This window comes from Ixodes scapularis, unplaced genomic scaffold, assembly GCF_016920785.2.
Source record: "Ixodes scapularis isolate PalLabHiFi unplaced genomic scaffold, ASM1692078v2 PGA_scaffold9__187_contigs__length_104089568, whole genome shotgun sequence".
Lineage (NCBI taxonomy): Eukaryota > Metazoa > Arthropoda > Arachnida > Ixodida > Ixodidae > Ixodes > Ixodes scapularis.
The window spans coordinates 47,118,459-47,141,622 of record NW_024609884.1 but is presented as its reverse complement, the minus strand read 5'-3'; the positions used below and the strand labels follow the sequence as shown (position 1 = coordinate 47,141,622).

General features: G+C 47.2%; 1 protein-coding gene across 1 annotated transcript in view; it reads right to left on the bottom strand.

The window, feature by feature from the left end:
• LOC8053396 (hemicentin-2) overlaps positions 1-23,164 on the bottom strand; it is a 300,603-nt gene that overhangs the window by 10,009 nt on the left and 267,430 nt on the right. The window contains exon 8 of the mRNA XM_040504191.2: positions 4,377-4,727. Coding sequence (XP_040360125.1) covers positions 4,377-4,727 — 351 coding nt within the window. The remainder of the gene's footprint in view (positions 1-4,376; positions 4,728-23,164) is intronic.

Here is a 23,164-nt window from a genome sequence, read left to right as displayed (position 1 = left end):
CAACCAAAAAGATGGCCGACCGTGGCCACATTCCTGTGCATAGGCGGAGCTGGGCAAATGCGATCCAGCAAATAGTCATAGAGATCAGCGGTTTGCGCTCACTTAAAAACGTGCACGCGGATTTCCATACCAGAGCCCCCTGAACCGGCGATGTCCAAAAATGGTTCATTGTGACCGTACTAAGCATTGGCGTCACAATCTTCCACTGACGGAACCACTCTAGCTTCAGACAAAAGGCGTAAAATTCCGATGACGTGAACAGCACTTTGCTAGCTCTAAGCATAACGTGCCATTTAAAAACAACACAAAAAAGCGGATAGTAGGATACATAGAGGCGGGTGTACTTGGGGCTATCTAGTGCCACTAAATAAGCTACGCTTCAGAGTAACGACACTGGGCCATATTGTGGCTTAAAAGCATGGTTGCCAGTTATCTGAAGCATTATCTGGAATCACAGGAAACGCTTTTCTGCCCTCCACAAATGTTTAAACAGTCCGTGACAGAGAAAAGCAATATTACATGAACTTCCTAACACCGAATCGAATGCTGAGGAAGTCGCACTTTTGAATCATGACGATCTGCAGTTGCGTCTGCTCTGCACAAGCCCCAATATGGCGGCGCCCACAACAATGTCGGGGAACGGAGTGCCGATACTCTAAGCGCAGCTCATTTAGTGGCTCTAGGGCTATCCATTTGGTCTTCTGTTGGCATCTGAAACCTGCGTTTTGTTCGTGCCTTGTTTCCTGTCCGGTGTTTGGTCGCTTGCCTCCAAGTCTGCATGCAATCAGTTCAGATTTGCCCTGGAATCAGACGACCCCTCGTTCCGTAGATTGTTCCGGCGACAAATATTTTCGGAAGTTGAAAAATGAATTTGTGATACTGAGTACAAGATAGTGAGCTATGTCTAGAGTAGCAAATACCTTAGATGAAATGTATTTGCAAGATACCGAAATACTACCAAAAGTATTTGAAATACAGTATCTTGACTAGAGAATTTAAGATAGGCACAAGGCTGGGTGTTAGTGCCAGGGCGACGTTTTAAGCGGAAGCGGTTAATTACATGGCTGCGATCGTTCAAGCATCGCTCAAAAGCCACGGTTGTTCTCGGAAAAGGGTTGATCTGAATTAAATATTGTTGAAAAGTAACAAGTCTTCGCTTTTCTTCTTTATGGCAGTAACGAGGCCTCCGTGGCCTCGACCATGGAATGTTGTCGCGTGCCTTGCTCCGACGCTCTTATTCGGTGGCTGGGGCCGCAGCATCCGGAGTTCGTTAAGTTATCGTAAAACGCGTTTGGCTGTTGTGGATATGCAATGCCGGACTACATGTCAAGTCCCCCGTATCGCGGCGGGGCATAATGCGAGCTTATTGCGAAATGCGTCATGAGCCGAACCTGCTGTCAAACTAAAGCACGGCAGGTGCCATGTAAACAGTACGCGAGTCTCGTTCTTTCCTAAAATATTTCTGCACACATTACCATACTGCATATCCCGAATTATTTCAGAGTAAACTCAACTAAGGCGCTAAGAAAGCAGAAAAATGTGATTTTCAGAGAAGTCATCGCAAATAGAGCACCCCTTCCCACCTATTTATTCTTATATTACCAGTTTGCAAATCTTGCCCACGTATCTTCCAATGTGATTCAATTCCTTTTTCAATGTATTTGTACTCTACTCAAGATAGGTCGTACTAAAAGCAACTTGAATACTACTCTCAATACATTTTCAAAAGGGTGCTTAGTTTCCTATTTTAAACACTTTTGTTGAGTATTTGGCACCAACACTGGCCATGCTGTAAAAGAAGAGCTGGTGACCATTTACACAGAATTGCGACGCAGTTAATACCAGAAACACGGGGAATGCGGGTTCAACTTTGGCATTTGGTGGTGGTTTCCCTTAGTGGGACTGCGGCAAAAACTAAAAAAAAAAAAAGGAGGGGGGGAGCTTCGCAAGGTACTACTTTGGCTACACGAGGGTTTGTGCAACTAAAGTACAAAACAAAGCAGTTTGGCCGGAATTTCGTAAGTCTTGTAACCAACCCAGGCCCTGTGTGGGCTCATGATCGCCAGCTTCAGTGGCTCGGTATCTTGGCGATACAAGATTTCAGTAACAAACCGTACTTGTGGTTTAGAGGTCGAAATTTAGAAGCGTCTGAGTTTTTAGCGTGGACGTTTTCTCAAGGGACGTAAGTGGTTGTAGCAGTGGTTTCAAGTGGTGGACAGTCGACCTTTCACGCTCTCAGAAGTGCTGGGATCATGGCCGTCTTCTGCGCTTCAGCAGAGAGCGCTCCCAGACTATCAGTGATTTTCTCGACAACTACTAACCTACTAGTAGAATGAGCTGAGCTAGTTGGTTATTTATTTCGGGTGGAACCAGCTGAACATACAAGGGAAGGAAGAAGGTGAGAAACGACTATCGACCGCTGGACTACAAGCTATTTTTTAATCCTTCTATTCTTCTACTAGTGTCCTTTCCTTCTGCTTTTTCTTCATTAATCATTTCTTTCTCCCCTTCCTTTTTTATCTAATTAGCAAGTGGATTAATACCCTGCAGGAAGTTTTTTTTTAGTTGCAAGGTGACTGAAGATAAACTCACGCAATTATATAAACTAAAGTAGCCATAAACTAAAAAAAGATCGTGAAACGGCAAAACGTACAATTTGTGTGCTCGGCAACCAATAAGGCTTAGTCAATGTGTCGCTAGATCAACCAGACACAGAGCAATAAGAAATATCAATGTGGTACCAGACACAAAAGAATGTTCCGTGTAAAAAGGAAGTCATTTACAACATACCGTTGACGTGTGGGCTTTGTTATATTGGTCAAACGTGTTGATGTATAAATGACCGAGCACGAGAACATGCAACCAACCCAAAAACCCTGAAGGCACCGAGGCACTCAACTGTTCATTGTCGATCATGCAAATGCAAGGTAAACCACGAGCAAGTTCACATCCTAGTACACCACAAAAAACAGACTGCACGGAAGATGTTGGAGGCACTTGCTATAGAAGGAAAAGAAGATAACTGCGTGAGTGCCCCTTCAATCCCCTTGCAACATAAAAAAAAGGTTTCTGCAGGGCACTAATTCACCTGCTCAGTATAAGAGGAAGGGGACAAAAAAAAAAAGGACTAATAAAGAAAAAAAGCAGAAGAAAAGAAACAACACTAGTATATGAAGAGGAGGATTCAATAAATAGCTATTTTTAAGGGGGTTTGGGCGGGGGGGGGGGGGGGGAGTGTGGCCTTTTACGGAAATGACCTATGGGTCACGTTCGTACGCACGTTCATCAGTTGTTTTGGAACCATTGTTACCGTCATCTGCCACCGTCACCACTACCAAAACAGTGGGCGACTGAGCACACCTAACGGCGCAAAGCATGCTTCGCGCCGATGACCACGGAGGATGTCAAGTCGACGCGATCACGAGGGGCTGTGTCGGGGTGGAACGGTCAACGGGACAAGACGCGGGCGAGGTGAGACACCGACGCCAAAAAGGACGACACGGACCGAGAAGCATGGTTCTCGTGTACTACACCTACCGGAGTCGTTTTGAGTCTTTTCTTTAACCTCGTTCTTTCATTTGCCACTTAACTATTAAACTTGTTTTTGCGTTCCGTCTTTCGTCCAAATGTCATGCCTTGAAGGATCGGAGTAAGAAGGCCGAACCGACCAGGGGGGAAACTTTAGATGAGCGAGTATCATATCCTTCATGAGCAGGCATGTTCTTGTTTAGGTGTACGTATAAGTGAATTACTATGCAAATAATATGAATGAATGCACATGTTTTGATCGACCTCCCATGTAAAGGTAACCGTGGATGTCTATCTCGGAAGCTTAAAGAGGTCACCTTCCCGGTGACCTCTCCAATCCAAGTTTCACATACAAGTTTCGTCATTTTTCTTTCGTAACACAGTGTATAGAGTTGCCGACACTATAAAGTCATCGTCAGCATCTGCGCATCTGCGCGCTAAAAGTGCCTACACTTCTTTACAAACTTTGTGCTTCGAAGCAGTAAATAAGTGTATTTTTTCAAAGCGATCTAAAGGTCATCCACACTTCCTTGTCCTGTCCCGGTTGGTGGCAGCAGTCCTTCTAGATTGACTGGCACGGTGTGGAATTTGGTTGAGCTGTTATCGCTCGTATTGTTCAGTAGTCGAAGATATGAACAACACTGTGCCGGCTGACCAACTGGAACAACCATTTGCCATCTCAAGGTCGCTCTAATAAGCTCTAGCACGGTTAGGCGCATCAGCAGAATGCTCCACCGAGCACGCGCTTGTGGTGTTCTCTTCATGTTACTCTTTCTCAGACGACTGTAGACAACTAGCGGCAAGAACCCGGAATGGCCCCAAAACGCGACTGAGAAGGACGCACTGACCTGTGTCGAGCAGTGCCTCGGCAGATGTCAGGGTGCTGGCGTAGAGCTTGACCGCGTTGCTATGGCCGAGGCTGTTGACACCATACAAGACGATGAAGTACTCCGTACGGGGCTGCAGGTTGCGCACGCTGAAGACCGGTAGGCCGCTGGTTGCGTTCAGCACCTGGGACGACTGCTGGCTGCTGTACAGTTCGAGCACGTACGTCGTGTTCAGGCTCGCCGTTCCGCTCGAGTGGGAAGTGGATGGAGATGCGCCGTTGGGGGCTCCTCCGTGACCGGTCCAGCAGGACACGCCCAAGGAGGTCTCCGTCAGGTTGCAGATTTGGCAGCTGTGCAGGGGCTCGGGGGGTCCTGCGAACCAGGAGATCGACATGAGCGAAAAAAATCCTACTACTCCGGGTGCTTACACATACAGCTTTGATCGTTTTTCTTTTTTTGCTTTGCTTTTGCTTGAAACGTCATTAAACACGAATATCCCTGAAGTGATGTAATCACATAGGCACGGCGCACAATTAACAGAAACAAAACAAAGAACAGCACCAATAAAAAGCAAGAATAGTTGGAGCAACGAGCTAAAATGCAATTGTGCTTGCTTGTGTGTGTGTGTGTGTGTGTGTGTGTGTGTGTGTGTGTGTGTGTGTGTGCGCGCGTGTGCGTGTGCGTGTGTGTATGTGTGTTTTGCCACGAAATTTATGGTTACAAGCAATGAATATGTAAGCAGTTGGTTTTGGAATATCAGAACTCCGGTCATCATGTTTTTATAACGAGTGCAAATGCGTATTCGGACGCAATAATACACGCAAACACGTACATACAGACTAAAAGAGTAAGGTGATGGTGAATTTTCTGCGTTTTATTTGATTAGCCGGTGATGACAAATCCACCGGAAGATGGCCTCAAGGTTGGACTTTCGGGGCTGCTTAATTGGGCCCAGATCGTTTCCAATGACGTCGCGGCTGAGCTCCGACTTTCGATGAAACAAAATAGAGTCGATGCGTGGTCTGTCGCTCTTGCTGATGGCTCCCGAGGAGACACTGATGTCGGGGTGCGTGTAGAAGATGATATTAGGGATGCCGCGAACTTTTTTCGAACCGGGAGTTCGATGATCAAATCAAGCGGTTCAAAAGGTTCGAAATATTTCGAATTTTCGCACTTTCCATATCGAGAAATTCGACGGAAGTCGAATTTTCGACCTTGTTAAACTAAGAAGTTCGATGCTTTTCGAAATTTCTAACTTATTACGTTGCAAAATTCGATGCTTATCGAAATTTTGAATTTGATAGGACACATTCAATGATTTTCTAACTTTCGATTTTCTTGCACTAGAAAGTTCGAAGCTTTTCGAACTGTCGAACTTCCTACGCTAAGAAAATCGATAATTTTCGAACTTTCGACCTTATTAATCTAAAGAATTCGAAAATTGTCGAACTTTCGATTCCTGAAAAGTCAAAAGTTCGACGAACTTCGAAGTTTTAGGGTAAAAGCTCGAAGTTCGTCGAACTTCGAAAGACGGGCTGGCGGTTTCATTTGGATTCATGCTGTGGGGTACATTCGTAATTTTTTTTCTCGCATTTTTACATGTGGCGCCGCATTACTTGCGAAAGACAATGCCGGTCGTTTATTTCAATCATATGGCATGCTTGGTTTTAAAGAAATGGATTCCCGAAGGAGCGAGAAAGGACGACGGGTTTTTGACAACTGTCGTTTGTGCCATATTTGAAGCGCGCTATAACCGAAGCTATTTATGGTAGGGATGTTAAACTTTTTAAAAATGATCTATGATAGCCTAGGTAAGTGTAGTCTTAAGATATGATTATTATTCTTCAAGACGAGTTTGGAAGAAATATTCAAACATGTATCTACGGGCAATTATGTCCTAAACTTGCCTAAACTTGGTAATTTGTTTCGTCGAAATTGTTTGAGGTATCGCATTTAAATTAACGCTACAAGCAGTGCATATCATTACCATCTGCAGAACACAAATTAATGCATATATTGTTATTTTCACGTTAAGGAATAAATTAACTCAGGGAAAAAGATTTCTAATGTCGTTCAAACTCGGCACGTAAAAAAAAAATAAAAAAAATATATATATATATAAATTATTTTTTTATTTTTTTATTTCACGTTTTTGGGACATATTTCTTTTAGCCTGTACACATTTTGGTAGAAGAAACTTGTTTCGTAGTTCTGGGTCTTGAATATGCAAGAATACAACACTTCTGGTAGATTCTTGATAGTTTTTTTTTTCTCCAGCTTTTTATTTGTTTTTGCATTTATTGTTATGTTTATTTATTTATTTATCATTTTTTACCAATGGCACAGTTATTTAGGTCGAAAAGACATAGCTTTGAACTTCCGAACCACCAAGCATGTGACGAGTAGTGCCTCCTGTCAACGCGAGCTTCTAACAATGACCATCTACGCGATCTTTTATGCAGTGAAGAGCGGCAGTAGCTATACATATGCCTAAATAATTTCAGATTAAAATAAGCTCGTCAAACGTGAAAACAGCGCAAAATATTGAACAAAGGACAAGTGAAAGAAGTGCACTTGTCCTTTGTTCAATTTTTTGCGCTGTTTTCACGTTTGACGATGTTAAACCAACTAGCCCAACTTACCGCCTTGTTTAAGATAAGCTCGACCATGCCGTCTTTCCCCGTATTGTTTCCTTTAACAGTCCGAAATGACTGGGGGGGGGGGGGGGGGATAGAGAGAGAGAGAGAGACTGGAGCACCCCCCCCCCCCCCTTCCCCAATTCCCCCCCGTTTTTCCTTTTCCGACGCTACTGGTATGGTAGAACGCTCTTCGACCCCCAGTTGTGTCAGCTTCTGTGCGTTTTGCTCGGCATTTCTTCCGTCTCGGAAAATAAACCTCCAAAGCAATTACAAACTAACAAAATGTGCAGGCGAGCTCGTGTATGTTGATCATGATGCATAATTCCGAGACTGGGAATGAAATTCGAAAAAAATAGTTAAGAAGAAAGAGAAAAGGGGACAGGACAAACGTCTCAAACTCAGCTGAGTTGAGTTTGAGACGTTGTCAGGGCAGGCAGTTTGCCAGATCGCTTCAAGGTTTTTCTGAGGCTCAAGCACCTGCCTGCCCCTGGCCATTTCGAACTAGATGAGTATAGTTAAACGGTGCGTTTGTCTTATCACTACTGCGTGATGCACGTTAAGCTAAACATATATGGTTCCAATGAGAAACCTGCTGAGCATTTTTGGTCTAAACATATGTTTCGGCATCGTCATTCGCTGAGCTGCCTCTGTAAGTTGCGGCGATTGGCTCTCCCAGTGTTGTGCATGAAAGTAGACGCACAGATTTTTTTTAGAGTGATATCAACTACACTCTAAAAAAAGCCCGTGAGTCTACTTTCCCGCACAACACTCGGAGAGCCAATCACCGCAACTTACGGAGGCAGCTCAGCGAATGACGATGCCGAAACATATGTTTAAACCAAAAAACGCAGTCTGAGTTGTGACATTAAGCAATGCAAGCGTGACGTTTTGCATTGCCTAATGTCACAACTCAGACTGCGTTTTTTGGTCTAAACATATGTTTCGGCATCGTCATTCGCTGAGCTGCCTCCGTAAGTTGAGGTGATTGGCTCTCCGAGTGTTGTGCGTGAAAGTAAACGCACAGACATTTTTTAGAGTGTACAGAGAGCACGCCATGACGTTGTGCCTCTTTCGCTGTTTGATTGGCCCTTCGGCTCTTAATATCGGCCGTCGGGGGGCAGGACAGCTGCCGCCAAGATGCGCTTGTATAAGAAGCCGAAACCAGAGTACGCGTCAGAAATGAAGGGTTTTTCAAAACATGGTAAAATGCTCGGCATGCTTTATACTTGTCTAAAAAGAGTTGATATAGGGGCCATTGGTGATGCCCAGTAAGTTTCTAATTGAAACTATGGCCTTAAAATGAACAAATAAAAAGTTACTGTCTAAAAAACAAAACAAAAACTATTTTTTCCAAACGTTATTTTTTCTAAATAGGCTCTTGGACAGACACCAACATGGCACCCACCTTTTTTTCTGTGCGATGCTTAGTTTTCGCAGCAGCGATTTGGCCTGCGTTCTCTGAAACACCCTACAAGTTAGGCGATCTAAACATATTCACCAGGCGCGAGTAGCGCCTGTTTAACCACTGACTAGCGACGTCATCGACTAAAATGATCACGTGGCAAGCGATAGTCGCCGTTAAGTGAGCGCTTGGTATTCACCGGTCGTGTTTAGGGCCTAGTCGCCCCGTGCGACTAAGAAGTCGACTAACAAATTTTAGTCATAGGGTAGGACTAGTTTAGCGGGCGACTAGAGGCTCAGCGCCATGGCAGACTCGTATCACCGCTGGCCGCCAGCGCTATAACAAAGCACTTACTGTTTCGGAACGCTGATGGACATATCTAGAAAGAATGGGAGGACCAAATATTGTGTAAATAGCCATGTTCAACGGCCAAAGATATTGCTAAACCGATCTCAGCAAGGCGGTGGACGGCGCGAAAAAACGCATTTACGTGCGCTTTCATATTTGTTTATGTCACTCGCAATGCGGCTTCCGTGTTTCTCCCTGGGGTTATTTTTAAAATTTTCTTTGTAAAACTTTGTCTCGGACAATATGTCTGTCATTGTAACTTTTTTTTTTCGTGATAAACATTTAAAGTTTAGTTTTTATACGAAAAAATACCCATTTACGCAGTGGCGTTTGAGTATGCATATGCGTGACCTATCTTTTTACGTCACTTCCGCATGTTAGTTCTGACTAGATAGTCACCCGCTCGCTTCGCGCTCGTGAATACCGCAGAACATAATCGCTCGTTAGTCGCGGATTTCTTGTTTAGCTTGCGACAGTAGTCATGCTATTAACCTTAAAACGGCTCTAGTTAGTCGCGCCTGGTGAATACCGGTGATTATGCATATAAATGAAGGAAACGGATTATTCAATTAATGATTCGATTAAAGGGTGGCGATTAATCGGGTTAACTTTTTCAGACGACTCCCAGTCGTAATAAAAATATTCCCTCGGAAAAGCCCGGCTGGCATCGACTGCCGGACCTTTGAATCTGGCATTGAAAACAGAGATAGAGAAGAAACCATCACATTTGATACAAGTCAAAACGAGACGCAAATCTACAAGAAAAAGTCGAAGTACGCGGCACACGCACGGAGGCGCGCGAAGTATACAGGCAGCACATACAAAGCACATCGTAATAACTCAGTAACGTCATTAAGCAATAGTTGCCATCTTACAGAACGAAGGGCCATTTCGAGACACGGACCTTATCACTTTCGCCGGCACCGTTTTCGAAACCGCAACTTTGTTACTGCGATAGCGGTATCCGGAAGTCGGGGAAAACAACAACCAAAACAACGAAAAAAACCTAAAGCGTCCAGCTTCACACGGGCCCTCACCGGAGCCTCCATGCCCGAGGGACAAAGCGAACATACACGATCTCGTTAGCTAAAAGAAGGAACTCGGTTCAACACCCGAAACCCAAACTAAGCGTTTCGACGGTCCAAAGCAAACGAGCGAGAGAAGGTTCCTCGGGGAGCCAGATCAAAGCGCGCCGGCGAGCGGGAGAGAGCACCGCAGCGCGGCGGTACAGAACCAATAAATTGATCGATAAAGCAATAAATAAATGCGACAAATCATAAAATGGCACAGCTCGAAAACCAGGGGACTGTTCGAAACGACAGGCGAGTCGCGATCGGTCGTGCCCAGAATGGGCTCAAGCAGGCGAGCCGGTCAGCCAGGGCACAGCGAGTCAGCCAGCCCAGCCGCTCACGGGACGTTGACGGCAGACGTGATCAGTAAAACAATACCTTCACCAGCTGTTGATGTCGTTTTGATGTAGGTTATAATTTATTTGGTCCCCAGCCTGCCTCTTTCTTCCTGCCCCTCCAGGACGCCGACACGCACAACGGGACCCGCTCGACTTAGGGCCGTACTTGGCGTGCTTCTTGGCTCCTGCCGGGAGCGTTTAAAGTTTCCGCTTCTGCTGAGCTCGGGTCCCGACGCAGCGACGCCCTCTAACAAGGGCTGCGCCCGGGACCCCGCCCAGACCCGGTTTGTCCCCGGGGTTCTTTATCGGCACCGCTCCGGTCGCCCGCGTCGGGGAGACCGCGGGCCCGACGCGGCTCGGCTGCGCCCGCCAGCCCCGAGAGCGTGTGGCCCGGACGGTGAAATATACGCGTTTCGCAGGTTGACAATTCCCAGTCGCTTGTCCATGCTGCGGCGCTGGGCCAGTTGCTGCGCGGGCTGCCGTCGGGCAGCCGCAAGGTTGGCAAGGAGGCTTCGAAACAGCGCTGCCGGCTGCCGCTCGGTCGGGCATCGACAAGACTGGCTTGATATAAACCGACATAGCGGACGAAGGCCAGATATGAACGCACGGCGCAATGGCTACGTTCGAAAATGCGTTTTATTATTTTTTTTTTTTGTTCTTCGAGCTTGGATATCAAGCAGGCCCTGAAAGCCCGTGCACGGACCTGACAGTTATGTGCTTGATGATACTACTACACAAACCTGCGTTTCAGGAATGCACCAGAGTATATTGATTATCTTTTTGGGCTCGTTGTAAATATGTAATAAAGGTAGTACGACCCTTAGATTTTAATCTTAAAGCGCTGGAGATTTTTTAATAAAATCCAGAAATATGACCGTTTGGACTGTTTTGAGCGCATTCTGAGGGAATTTTAAAATTGAAATTACTTAAGTGACAAAGTGACAAGACGAAAGGTAGTGCGTATTAGAGGTGTCTCCTATCTTAATTTTAAGATGACAGGAAGCCTAGGTGTCTTGGTATTTGCGTATTTCTGTAAATAAATATTACAGGGCAGTTTTTGCTAGATTTACTTTCAATTGGTTCAACGAGATGGCGACACCAGTATCAAATGCCTCAAGCCAGAGAATTTGTTGTTGTTGCTGCTGTTTTCACGAGCTTGCACGTACGGCGACTCGCTGCACGAGTCCTTTGCTTGACACAGGGGGGTAAAGGTGGGTGAGGAGGAGTGGCAAATCCCGTGCGCCGACACCCGGGGTCCCGAGTGAACGATCGGAAAAGAGAGCGACAGAACACGAGTGAAAGAAAGCAACGTTGCCAGCTGAAGGACGACAGTCGCAATGGTAAACGCGAAGAGTGAAAACTCTCAGCAATAGAGACAGTGATAATTTAACGTTGTAAACTAAATTCTGAGCTATTCTAACGCTTATAAAAAAATAATAAAGTCATTACGCTGCATTAACTTCCCTTCTGTCGAAATCTCGGAAATCTGGTGGTTGCGCAGTTTCGTATTCTTCAACCGCGCCCACCCGCGCCCCACCGGTGAAGCCGGGTATATGGTTTAGTTTAGCGTTAACGCGAGGCCGCACATCTGCGCGCTATGCAAAAAGAAAGCTTCGAAAGGAACGCGAATATCTTTCCACCGGTAAGTTCGTGGATTGTTGAAGTTCACGAAACTGCTCTGATGATGTAACCGTGTTTGGGACCCCGAGGGTCTGCCTGCATGATCCGCCGCTTGCGGCAGCCAGAATGTATGGGAAAATGGCGGACCTTTTCCTCTAGAGTTAGTATGTATGACCTCTATGGCTTGACACCGCCGAGATCGGTTTTGCCATTTCGCCAGAGAATAGTCGGTGTGAAGAAAAAAAAAAAACATTGGTTGTGGGTATGTATATAGAGCCTTGAAGTTAGTGTGCCTCCAACGAGGAACTTGTCTCTCAGCCGTAGATAATCCATTTAGCCAGTGTAGTACGACCGCTAGCCTGGGGTGCTATGTTGCGCTTTTTGGACTCCCAGGAGACTAGGGAGAAGGAAGTGACGTCAGCGACACAGCAAACGCAGATTGGATATTGACAGAAGAAAACGAAATCAACACCCAATCTGCGTTTGCTTTGTCGTGGACGTCACTTCCTTCTCCCTAGTCTCCTGGGAGTCCAAAAAGCGCAACATAGCACCCCTGGTGTCTTTAACGTCTTTGTGAGATTTCTGTCTGCCGCACCACACACAAAATAGGACCGATCACAGGCGACGCATGTATGACGTAGTGATTCCATGGAAACGTGAAGGCTGTCTAGCTGCCACACGACGAGCTTTCACTTAAAATTTTAGAGTGACCGCGACCGATGCCACGACCTATGCAACGAATCGTAAGAGCGTGCCACGCAACCTCGCGCTCCGGGAGTCGCTAGGCCACACCGAAGAGTCACACGCCTTCAATAAAGCCCCTTGTTATGACTAGGGTGCATCAATGTCCTTCTGCTTAGGGTGATGCCACCCTCTGTAGTACCCGATGCCGACAGCACGCGCTCACGGGTAAAATACAAATAAATCCGCGAAAACAAAATGTCGCCAATGCACAGTCAGCGCCACAAACGCGTGCCGGGACACGCTCTTTCACGCGCTTCTGAACAAAAAACAAAAATAAAAGTGTCAGACAAAATGGCCAGATGTCTCCACCCTAAGCAAAGCGCACATGAAGGCAGCCTAGTTATGACTGTCTGTCTTGCAAGCGGCGTCAAAGCATCGAATACGCCACTGCACGAGCCCGTGCCTCGTGCGACATTTGGAGGCAAATGGCGGCGCAGCACTGAAATGAGCGGCTATGGGCGGACCCTGAAAGGAAATTGCGGTGCGGTTCTCCCCCGTTAGTCTCGTGTTACGCGTTTCTCGCGTATAGACGCTTTACACACGCGCCAAATTTCAGCCGCCATTGCTGACCTTCTCTTGTCTTACCGAGATGCCGAGCAACTGAAACGGTAGTTGGCGATCCTCTGCGAAGGCCGATGCTTTAGAAAAGGACACAGTTGAATCTAGGATGGCAATAACCTGACCTGCTATGGTAATGATGAAGTGAAATAAACGGAGTAAGAGGAAACAAAAACTGAAGGTCAGTTATGGCGGCGTCCATGAACAGCTGCTGCAAAGCGTCTATACCATGTACCGCGGACATAACTCAAGCCCCGACCACGGCGCCCCTAGCGGCAAACAGATCAGTTTCATCGGTACGTCCCTTTTAGCCGTTGCACTCAGATTACGTTCGCTCAAGTTTTGCGCCACGAAAAAAGCTTGCGGAATTCGCAGGACCCTTAAATCCCGTCGTTATAATGACGGGCACACTAGGCCCGCGCAATTTGTCCCAACTGCTTCTCGACGAGTAGGCGGCGACAACCGTTAGGCGCAGCGAACAATTAGAGAGCCTGTATTACAAAGACGTCCCAACTGCGCGATCGAGGTCACGTGGTTTATGGGCCGTGTTTGCAATACTGGCTACAGGTGGTGACAAACGCGTTGGTCGTCCAAGAGCGTCTCCACATTTCCGCCTGCTTTCCTCCTAGCCAGGCAATAACTAGTGCATGCACACTTGCGACCAATCTCTGATGGAGGTGTCCGCCATTAAACTGCAAGCGCTTCCCATAGTTTCAGTTGGACCTACTCGACAATCTAGGCTCTCTACGACAGAGGCGACGCCGCCGGCGTGCTCCTTTCCCATAGTGGTTGTCGGTTCTTGTAAAAAACACCAAGTGTTTTTTTCTTTATTCAGGGACATTAGCTCACAGCGCGGGTCCTGTTTCCCGTGCTTCTATTGGCCGCTTCATATCTCGGTCATTTTCTAGCCCGTTTTATGTTAAAAAAAAAACAAAAAAACATGCGCTGTGGCGTATCTTAACGTGAGAGCTCGGGCCATATTAACTTTAATTATCTATCTGTTTAGAAATGCCGTGTTTATCACTTTCGGCATGTGTGTGAGCTAAGGCGGGCGTTGATAATGATCCCGTGACAACTATGACTGTGGTCATCCAACTCAATTCTTTGATTCTACGGCGTCGCGTAGTTCGAAAGACAAGAAGACGCGAGTTCGGCTGAGTTAGCGCTACATGCATGGCTTGCATGTAACGTCCTTGCACCATGCCAGTGTGCATTCTACTTAATTTTTGCAATAAAAGAGGCCACATCTCCACGTGGTGAATGATGTTGATTGGGGCGAAGCTCTGGTGGTGCTGATGATACTGATTTTATTGTTAATAGGTAGTGCTGATGGTGCTGATTTTTTTTATTGCTCATAGGTAGTATTACTGCTTTATGGTTGGTGAAATGCAGAGCCAGTGGTTCTTCTAGCGGATCAGCTTGGATCCGCTACAAGCCGTGGGAACGCATCTCCACCGCTTAAGTCAACGGTCCATGTCAAAAAAAGAATGTGTGGTATGGATCGTGGTTATATACGCCGTTGAGACTTTGACCGCAGCGCCCTCTCGTATCTAAACGTTGAGCCAATGCATGCAAAGTTTAACGCGAATATATACGCATTTGACCGCAGCGCCCTCTCCTGCATAAACGTTGAGCGGCTTCATGCGACGTCGGAGTGTAGTGTCAAGCGGTCCTGAGTTGAAACCCCCGTGCGGGCATACGTTTTTTTGTTTTAAGTGGGCCGATCCCGGAGGCAGTGCAATCGATGTGAGCACGGACGCCGGACGGATGGACAAGGCCAGACCATCAGGAGCTTGGCCCCTAGAAAGAGACAGTGCACAGTTTACACTGCAGAAGATACCAAGGCCACCACAATGACAGCTGGTGTGACGTCAGTGCAGGCCCTAAAACCGATGCGCTCGTGCCTTCGCTTGCACTTGTGGTGAAACCTAGCCTTGAGTAGATAGGCGCGAAACGAATATATGAAACGATAAAGCATCGAGGACGGGGACGGAGACAGGACTTCTTTCATTCTATGTTGTTGCTCAAGAAAAAAAATCCTATTTCCGTCCCCGTCCTCGATGTTTCATCTTTCATATATTCGTATCTATTCACCAACACGCTCGTTTTCAATAATTGCATAGACGCTTTAGAGCGCCAGATTAAAGCTGCCATTGCTGACTTTCTCTTGTATTATAAGTCGCTGGATCTGGGAAAGTAGAGCCATTGCCTTCCCACCTGCTAGCGGGGCACAAACAAATATCAATATACACACGACAAAACCTCCCAAGGTGATTGGCTCATCACTGTCGGTTGCCATGGTGATCGCCATTTTGGACCCCTTCAAAGCTTTGGAGCTTCGAAGCTTCGAAAGGGTCGTTAAAACCAGTCGCACCTAGATCGCTATGGTGCATCATCGTAATAAAAGCGTTCCTCGGCCAATATGAGCGTCTTTGGCACTGTGTATGCAATGAACTTAACACTCATGCTTATTTCCTCAGATCTCTTACAGTTATGCTGCTCTTCTTGCGTGTTTGAAGACATAAAAATTATGTTTCAATGCCACCAAGCACCGACGCCGCGTGTGATGCCGTACATCTTCCTTCAGCCATCTCAGGTTTTGGGTTTGCCTTACAATTTCTGGAGCTCTAAATCACGTGGTGCTGAAGCGGTTGTTACAGTTATTCTGGAATAGCTCGCGTCATCGGCCGCGGTCATATAGGGAGTATTCACTGGCGGCCATAGCTGAGTGCGCAGCTGCTGAGCGCGTGTTGACGGCGAGCTTCCGCAGTTCTTTCGCAACGTGCATTCCGCACCATCGAGACTGCCGGTCTTATACTTCGTCTCACCTTAGTATGGACTATTGTTAACCGCGCGTGCTAAAAGCGCGAGCTAGTCGCTTTAAATGAAGCCGCGGCGGCTGTACGGGCGCTCGTGCACCAAGTGCTCTAGTCAAGGCAGTCAAGGCTGGCCGCTCGCGCTAACACAGCCTTCACGGTTAGTCCATGCTAAGGTGACACGAAGTATAGCAGCCTATTAACGTGAGATCGTTCTGAGCATGCGCTCTAAACATCGCCCTCAAATGTGGCGTCCAGTGAATACCCCCCCATACTCTTGAAAGTGAAAGGCAGGCGCGGGGTTGCGCTAACGAGGCATTGCGCGTTGCCATGGCATCACGCCCTACATGCATCGTTTCAAAACCATTCGTAGACGGCAATGAAATCTTGCAGCTTTTCAGCTTTGCTGGAAAGCTGCAAGATTTTATTCTTGCAGCTCGTTTGTCGTTTTGAGCTCGCTCGAGAAAACGAGCGATCTTGGCCGCATCCGGTGTCAAGCAGACGGCACGTGCCGCACGCCATTTGCTTGGCGCCTATTTCTGTGGTTATGAAGTCAATGCGGCCGTGCACTCGAGCAGCTTTAGCGCGGCTCAACTCTCTACACGTGCACTATTCGCTTTTCTGAAATGACACGGAAAGGAAGCCGCATTGGAGCAACTGGAGCCCTGGGTCACTCTGCTGCCGTTGCTCGCTGCATCGGTTTTGAAAGCGAAAGGGAGGCGCGCGGTGTTGAGGCATTGCGCGTTGTCACGCCATTACTACGTCATACGCGCATCGGCTCAACGTTGTATCGGCTCATCGTCTCGGACAAGCCTGTGAACAACTTCGTCTTCTTCAACGGTACGTCATCACAATCGAATGGTGCCCACTCACTAATTTGGCCCCAGCCCGACACGGAGCATCTTTCGGTGCGTTGGCTGGACAAGACTTCCTGCCTATGTAATAATATAAAAAGTAGAATCCACAGGTTTTGATTATTTTAGGTGGGTTTATTCGGACCCATTCCCTAGACGGCAAGAAAATCTTGCAAGTTATTCGGCAAAACCGAGCTCGCTTGCGTCCCGTGTCAAGCAACGGCGCCTGTCGTGCACCATTCGCTTGGCACACATGTGCCAAGCGAATGGTGCACGCCCAGGTTTGAGCTACGCTCAAAGCTGTACACACGCGCTCTTCACTTCTTCAAGAATGCCCCGCGCCTCAACATGCTCGCTCACGTTGCACGGGAGCAATAAACGTGAAAAAAAAAAAGAAAACGAAATTAAATTATTGATGCCGTTTTGATAAAACGCTAAATATAATGCACTGTCCTTTTTACGCTTTATAAGCGCTGATGAGCAGATGCTAAAAGATGTTTATAAACTGTTTTTATGTTTACAAGATCACATCCTAGACTGCTATGATTTTTCGTCGTTTCGAAAAGTGAGCAAAGCACCCGCCATACTCACGAAGGCCGACGATCGCACCGGCGGGAAGCTCTTTGTTTACAAAATGCTGGACTGTGAATATCGCACTGCTCAGCATACGATCTTCACAGCTCAGCACGCACGTGTTCGTCTATTCCTAAAGTGAGTAAAGCACGCGCCGTACGTACAAGCGCTGAAAATGACACCACGGTCAGAAGCTCTTTTCGACCTATTACCGCGACTCGTGCATAATCTGACGCTAGTCATTACAGGCTCGCATCTAAAGGCCGAACTGAGTGGAGCATAAATTAACACCAAAACGCTGCGTATTCGTCGGAAATCAAATTTCATGCAACAAACGAGCGATAAATGCCGCCAAAGTCAATACATGCTGGCCAGACGTCAGTTGCGTGAGCGACTTCATCTGCACACAAATGACGCACCGGCAAGCGCTGAAAAGCTTGAGTGCACACCAACGCACAACAGCATCAGCAAATAGGGTGTTCACAAAATGCGTTTAAAGGGTTCGAACGTGGTTCCAACTTCGGAACCATAGTTCGTTTCACCTTATGTCATACCGCAGCGAAGGTTAGAAGCGCGAGCTCATAGCGTTGGCAGCTGCTGTTAATTCACGAGAGCTTGTGCCGCCGAGATCTGCCCCAGAGCGAGGAGCTCGCGCTTGTGGCCTTTCCTGCGGTACATCATAATGTGAAACAGAGTATATTCGGAAATCGGTGCCATCTTTTTTAACAGATTGCTCGTGCTCCGCGCCGGCCGTTGGCCCCTGGCGGTAGTGGCGGACGCCGGGTGCACAAATTCTAGCTCACCTAGATCGGCGTGAACAGCCCGTGGCCCGAGCTTGCCCCGAGCGCCCGATCTGCATGCGCAGCTGCGAGCATGCAACTCGTTTGTTCCGGAACAAATTCAGTGCCATCTATGAGGATAAAGCTACAAATAAATCGCGGGTGAATATACCTTAAAACCCTACCTAACATACCTACTTAAAACCCTACCCCTTCCCCAACTCAGAGTAGCCAACCGAGGCAGGCCGCCTTGGTTAACCTCTCTGTCTTCTCCTCCTGCCCTTACCTTCTTCTTCTAACATACCAATCATCAATTGGTAATGACTTGAACCTGAGACTGGACCATTTCATATTTTGTTTTTGAGCCTGCTCCGTGGCCATGTTTGAACCGAACGAGAAGGTTTTAAACGGGCTTGAAACACTTATGACAAATTACGTTAACTTTATGGACGCCGTTCATGCGTGCTGCTACTTAGCAGCTCAGTTTCGAAGAAAATTACCACCACACAGCGCGAATAGTTCGCACGTAGTTTTCATTGCGATATAGGGAACAGGATGCAGCAAGGAAACTTCGGCGACCAAATTCCTCAATTTCAATTCACTTTCGGTAGATCAAAAGGCTGTGTCAATTCGACTACATCACGAAAAAAAAAACCGATTCTTTTAGTTTTATGCCCAGCAAAACAGAATTGGTGAAGGAGACCATCTGCGTCATGGGCGCGCACAAATATAGCGAGACACTCGGGGAAGACTGTCCACACGATCGGGCCCACGCTGTCGAGACCAAGCGCTATCATCTGGCAGCTCAGCAGAGTCATCGCTCAACTTGATAGATAAATCCCAGCGCGACCTCCTGTGGTCCGGACACGTGGTCAGGTCGTCCCTACGGCCCGCGCCAAAGTGTGGTCTTTCCAAAATATAGAAGCCCTCACGAAACGGAAAGGGATGTACAAAAAAAAAAAAAAAGTCGCGTGAGTAGATTGATGGCAACAAGAAGACGACACAACCTAAAGAAGTATTTATAATTCGCGGTATCTTAAAGAAAAGTGATGAATAGTAGCCAAAAGCTTCAGCTGTGGCGCTTCGTCATTGCAGAACGCTGTTGGGAAGCGGCCGTGATATCATGCTGCCGAGTTTCGAAGCAGAGGCTTCTTCCAGGGGACCGTCATGTTAGAATCAATCGGTCATTGCGTGTATAGGGTCGTTTATGTTCTAGATTCGGGCTAGAATCAATCGGTCATTGCGTGTATAGGGTCGTTTATGTTCTAGATTCGCGTTAGCTACATAATGGAGTTATTATTCGGTTGTAGAGGCGTAGGGTGTTAGCGTTGTTTTGTTCACTTTATGTGGGAGCGTAAGCTCTGTCCGTCCTTTTTATACATAAAAAATATATAATTAATTGTGATGTCACCTAGGAAGCCTACGATTCATATTATTGCAGTCGAATCACGCCAGTGGGACTAACATGTAGGCTCTACAATGCATGCAACGAGCAGCTGCCACAACTGTCCCACTGTATGCCATTCGCGAGATGGCAGATGGAGTGAATTACTATAAAACTCAAATGGGCATAAGTCAGTAGGCGATATACTCCAGTGATAGGTTAGAAACGTGATAAGATAGCGGAAGGAGCAAATGGGAGCTATTTTTTCAATGACGTGACAAGGGTTTGTGAACTTCTGGTCGTTTAAACACGTTGGTTACAAGACGAGATGGAAGAATGGATAGACAGTGGCGATGAAAAGGTGAGTGACGAAAGGTAGAAAGTGGTGATTAAAAGGTGAGTGGCGATTAAAAAGTGATTAAAAGGTGATCGACAGTGGCGATTAAAAGGTAAGACCCGCCCTCTGCGCGCTGTCGTCTTTGTCTGCTGAGGCGTGGAACCCGTTTTAGCACTTCTGCTTTGTCTGTTATATGTACCCTAGTTGCACTAGGGCTCTTAACTGTCATTAAGCCAACGGCAGAGAGTTGGGCGAGTTGGTTAAGCATCTTAATAGGTGGGAACAGCGCAGGAAAAACCGACGAAGGACGAGTAGAAGAAGTGCACTTCTTCTACTCGTCCTTCGTCGGTTTTTCCTGCGCTGTTCCCACCTATTAAGCCAACGACAGTTCACTTAATCGCGATCGGCCGGAGTTACACAGCAGCGCCAACTGTCATTAAGCCGCTAGCGATCATTGAGTTCAAGTGAGCTGGCCTACCTCAGTTATACTCTTTTTCAATTTCTAGTAATGATGCCCTGCTGTCCTCAAACTGTGGGGGACAACAGACCATTTTAAGACTCGCCTTCTGAGCGCTGTCATCTTTGTCTAGTGAGGCGAGGAGTGTGTTTCAAGTCCAGTGTGTCGAACCGAAAAAAATACGGGTTCGGTTACGGTTCAGGTTCAGGTAAATTAATTTTGTTCCGGTTCAGTTCCGGTTCGATTAATTCGATCCGCGAACCGGTTCGCGAACCGGTTCGGGGCGCTGAACAGGTTCGCGAACCGGTTCGAAAATTATAAATGACAAATTGCAACATCAAAATAAATTACAAATAAAACATATGAAATCAGCACATACGAAACGGGATACATCGTAGTTTAAGGCTCAGGGATTTCTACCAGGAATGGTTTCTTTATGTGCACTCAAAGGTTACCTCACTGACGTTTACGCATTCGGACTTCATCTAATTGGGTCCGACGCAGTAGCTGTAAAATCCGCGACCTCCCTACAAACCCACTTACAAGTAGAACTCGCTAACTATCCCGCCACCTCGGTGTGTAAGCAATTGAAGGAACAGTGGGGAGAAAATACAGCTTTCTTTATTTGAACTAGCCTTCGGTAACTCAAATTAGACCCTTGAAGAAGTTTTCATTAAACAAGATACGGAATATGAAAAACACTTCACCGAACGCAACGCCAGAAGTTCGTAATAGGATAAATATTAAAATAAAAGAGTTCGTTGTCGCACAAATATGTTAGCTTCTAAGTGCCTATACGAAACCGGATGCATTATTATCAAACTCCACAGCCTTTTCTTTTCTCATTCCGATGGAAGCAAGCTTCAAGAACTCGCGCGTTCTAGAAACGTGTTATGAAATGAGCGCACAGCAGCATTTAGGATTTACGAGATTGTAGGAAAATGAAATCCCGTGACGAGATTTTTTTTTTGCACAGCCTTCCAATTCTCTTTCTTCCGTGCAAGCCGCGACCATCGCAGTACTGGTTCCTATGTCAAGATTCATGAATGCAGCGTTTGTCAAGATTAATGGATGCAGCGTTTATATTCCTAAGACTGAGTGGAGAAGAAAACTATGTAAGCGAGGTGTGTGTCAGTTGACGGCACTTAAAAAACAAATGGCATTGATAGCACATTCATTGTCAACAGCGCGTGGCCGAACCGTTTTGACATGAGCCGGTAACCGTTATTTTTATTCCGGTTCAGTTCCGGTTCGGGTTCATCGCGATAGCAATATAACGGTTCGGGTTCGGGTTCAGTTCCGGAAAAAATACCGGTTCGGTTCCGGTTTTCGGTTCGGTTCGGTTCCGGTTCGACACCCTGGTTTGAACAAATGTGAAGCAACTTTGTCTTCGGAATATAAGACGCCACCACGCTTCCATTTATAGTCCAGTGACTCGGTTGCTTTCGCCTGGATAATGAACGCTGGAAAGGTGTAGAGCTACGAAGAAGACGATGTGAGACAGAAAGAAGAAGCGACCAGAAGATGAAAGACGTTTACAAATCTCTGTAATGCGAAACTAGAGCGCAGCGCTTGAGGAGGAGGAATGAGGGTACGGAGGGGAGGGTATGCCCCTCTTTCTCCTCTCCTCCTCCCTCCTACTTTCCTCCTCCCCTCTTCTTGCCGCTGAATTTGTTAATGGGTGACGTGACACGAAGTCATGTCATTTTCCCCGCTAAATTTATTGGGGGAACTGAATTGGTGTTGAGGTCACGTGGCGTCAATTTCCCCACTAAATTTAGCGGGAAACCTAACCCACTAAATTTAGCGGAGAAACTGTGACGTCCCATAACGCAACGCGCGCGGTTACGTCGACGCCGACTTCGACGCTGACGCCGCTCAACCCGGAAACGGGCGCCTAAGAAACACATGTACGACGAAACCGTCCGATCTGACGTCCGATCAGGCAATGCGACGGTCGGACGCGGCTTGTTTGGTCGCGACGCAACGTCGGAACGGCGTTGCGCCTAGCGACCGACTGTCTAGAGGTGGTTGCGGTGGTCGGATGGCCGCAGTCATCCGACCATTGCAACCGGGGAGAGGAAGAGAGCCCGCGCCCAGCTTTCTTCAGCGCTCAAAATGAAAGAGGGAAGCCGTGCTTGTACTTTCCACTGCATTGCCAAGAAAAGTCCTAGGAAGTCAGGCGACACGCACTGGTCAAGGAACTGGGCGGAGCCGATCGGAACCGGAACCGTCGGAACGACGCGTCACAAGCTCGGTCGGAAGCATGTGCCTCGGATAATCATTTGCGGCGAGTCGGAGCAGCGATCGGACGTCGGATCGGACGTCGGATCGGACGGTTTCGTCGTACATGTGTTTCGCGCTTTAGACCTGCGCTATAAAAGGTCCAATGAAGAACGGGCATATAGGCTTTACACAAGTCGCAAGTAGTTCCTATCAAAATGGCTGCCATCTGGATGGTCGTCGTAGAACAGCAGCACGAGGTCGGGTCTGCGACGCCTAAGTACCTCTAATTTTGTGGAATACAAACGGTATAAAAGCCTTACCTCATTCTTCCACGTCAGGAAGGTGTAAGCAAGCACCTTCATTCTGAAGCTGATCACCCAGGAGCTAGGGAGCGCGATTCTCACAAGGTGGTGCCACCCCGCTGAAAATTGCGAGTTGCTTCGGTCAATAGTTCTTGTCATGCAGGGCTCGTCTCCCGCCAACGCCAGCAGGCTAAGCTAAGCTGGGGACGTTAAACCCTGACGACCCACCACCACCATTTCGGTCGACCACTTCAGTACGGCCCATTGTGACGGGTTATGACGAAGTTATATACAACGGGCATTGTCCCTGTGCGTGCCTGCGTATGCGGCGCCCCCGATTCCCCTCCATCCGTTGAACAATT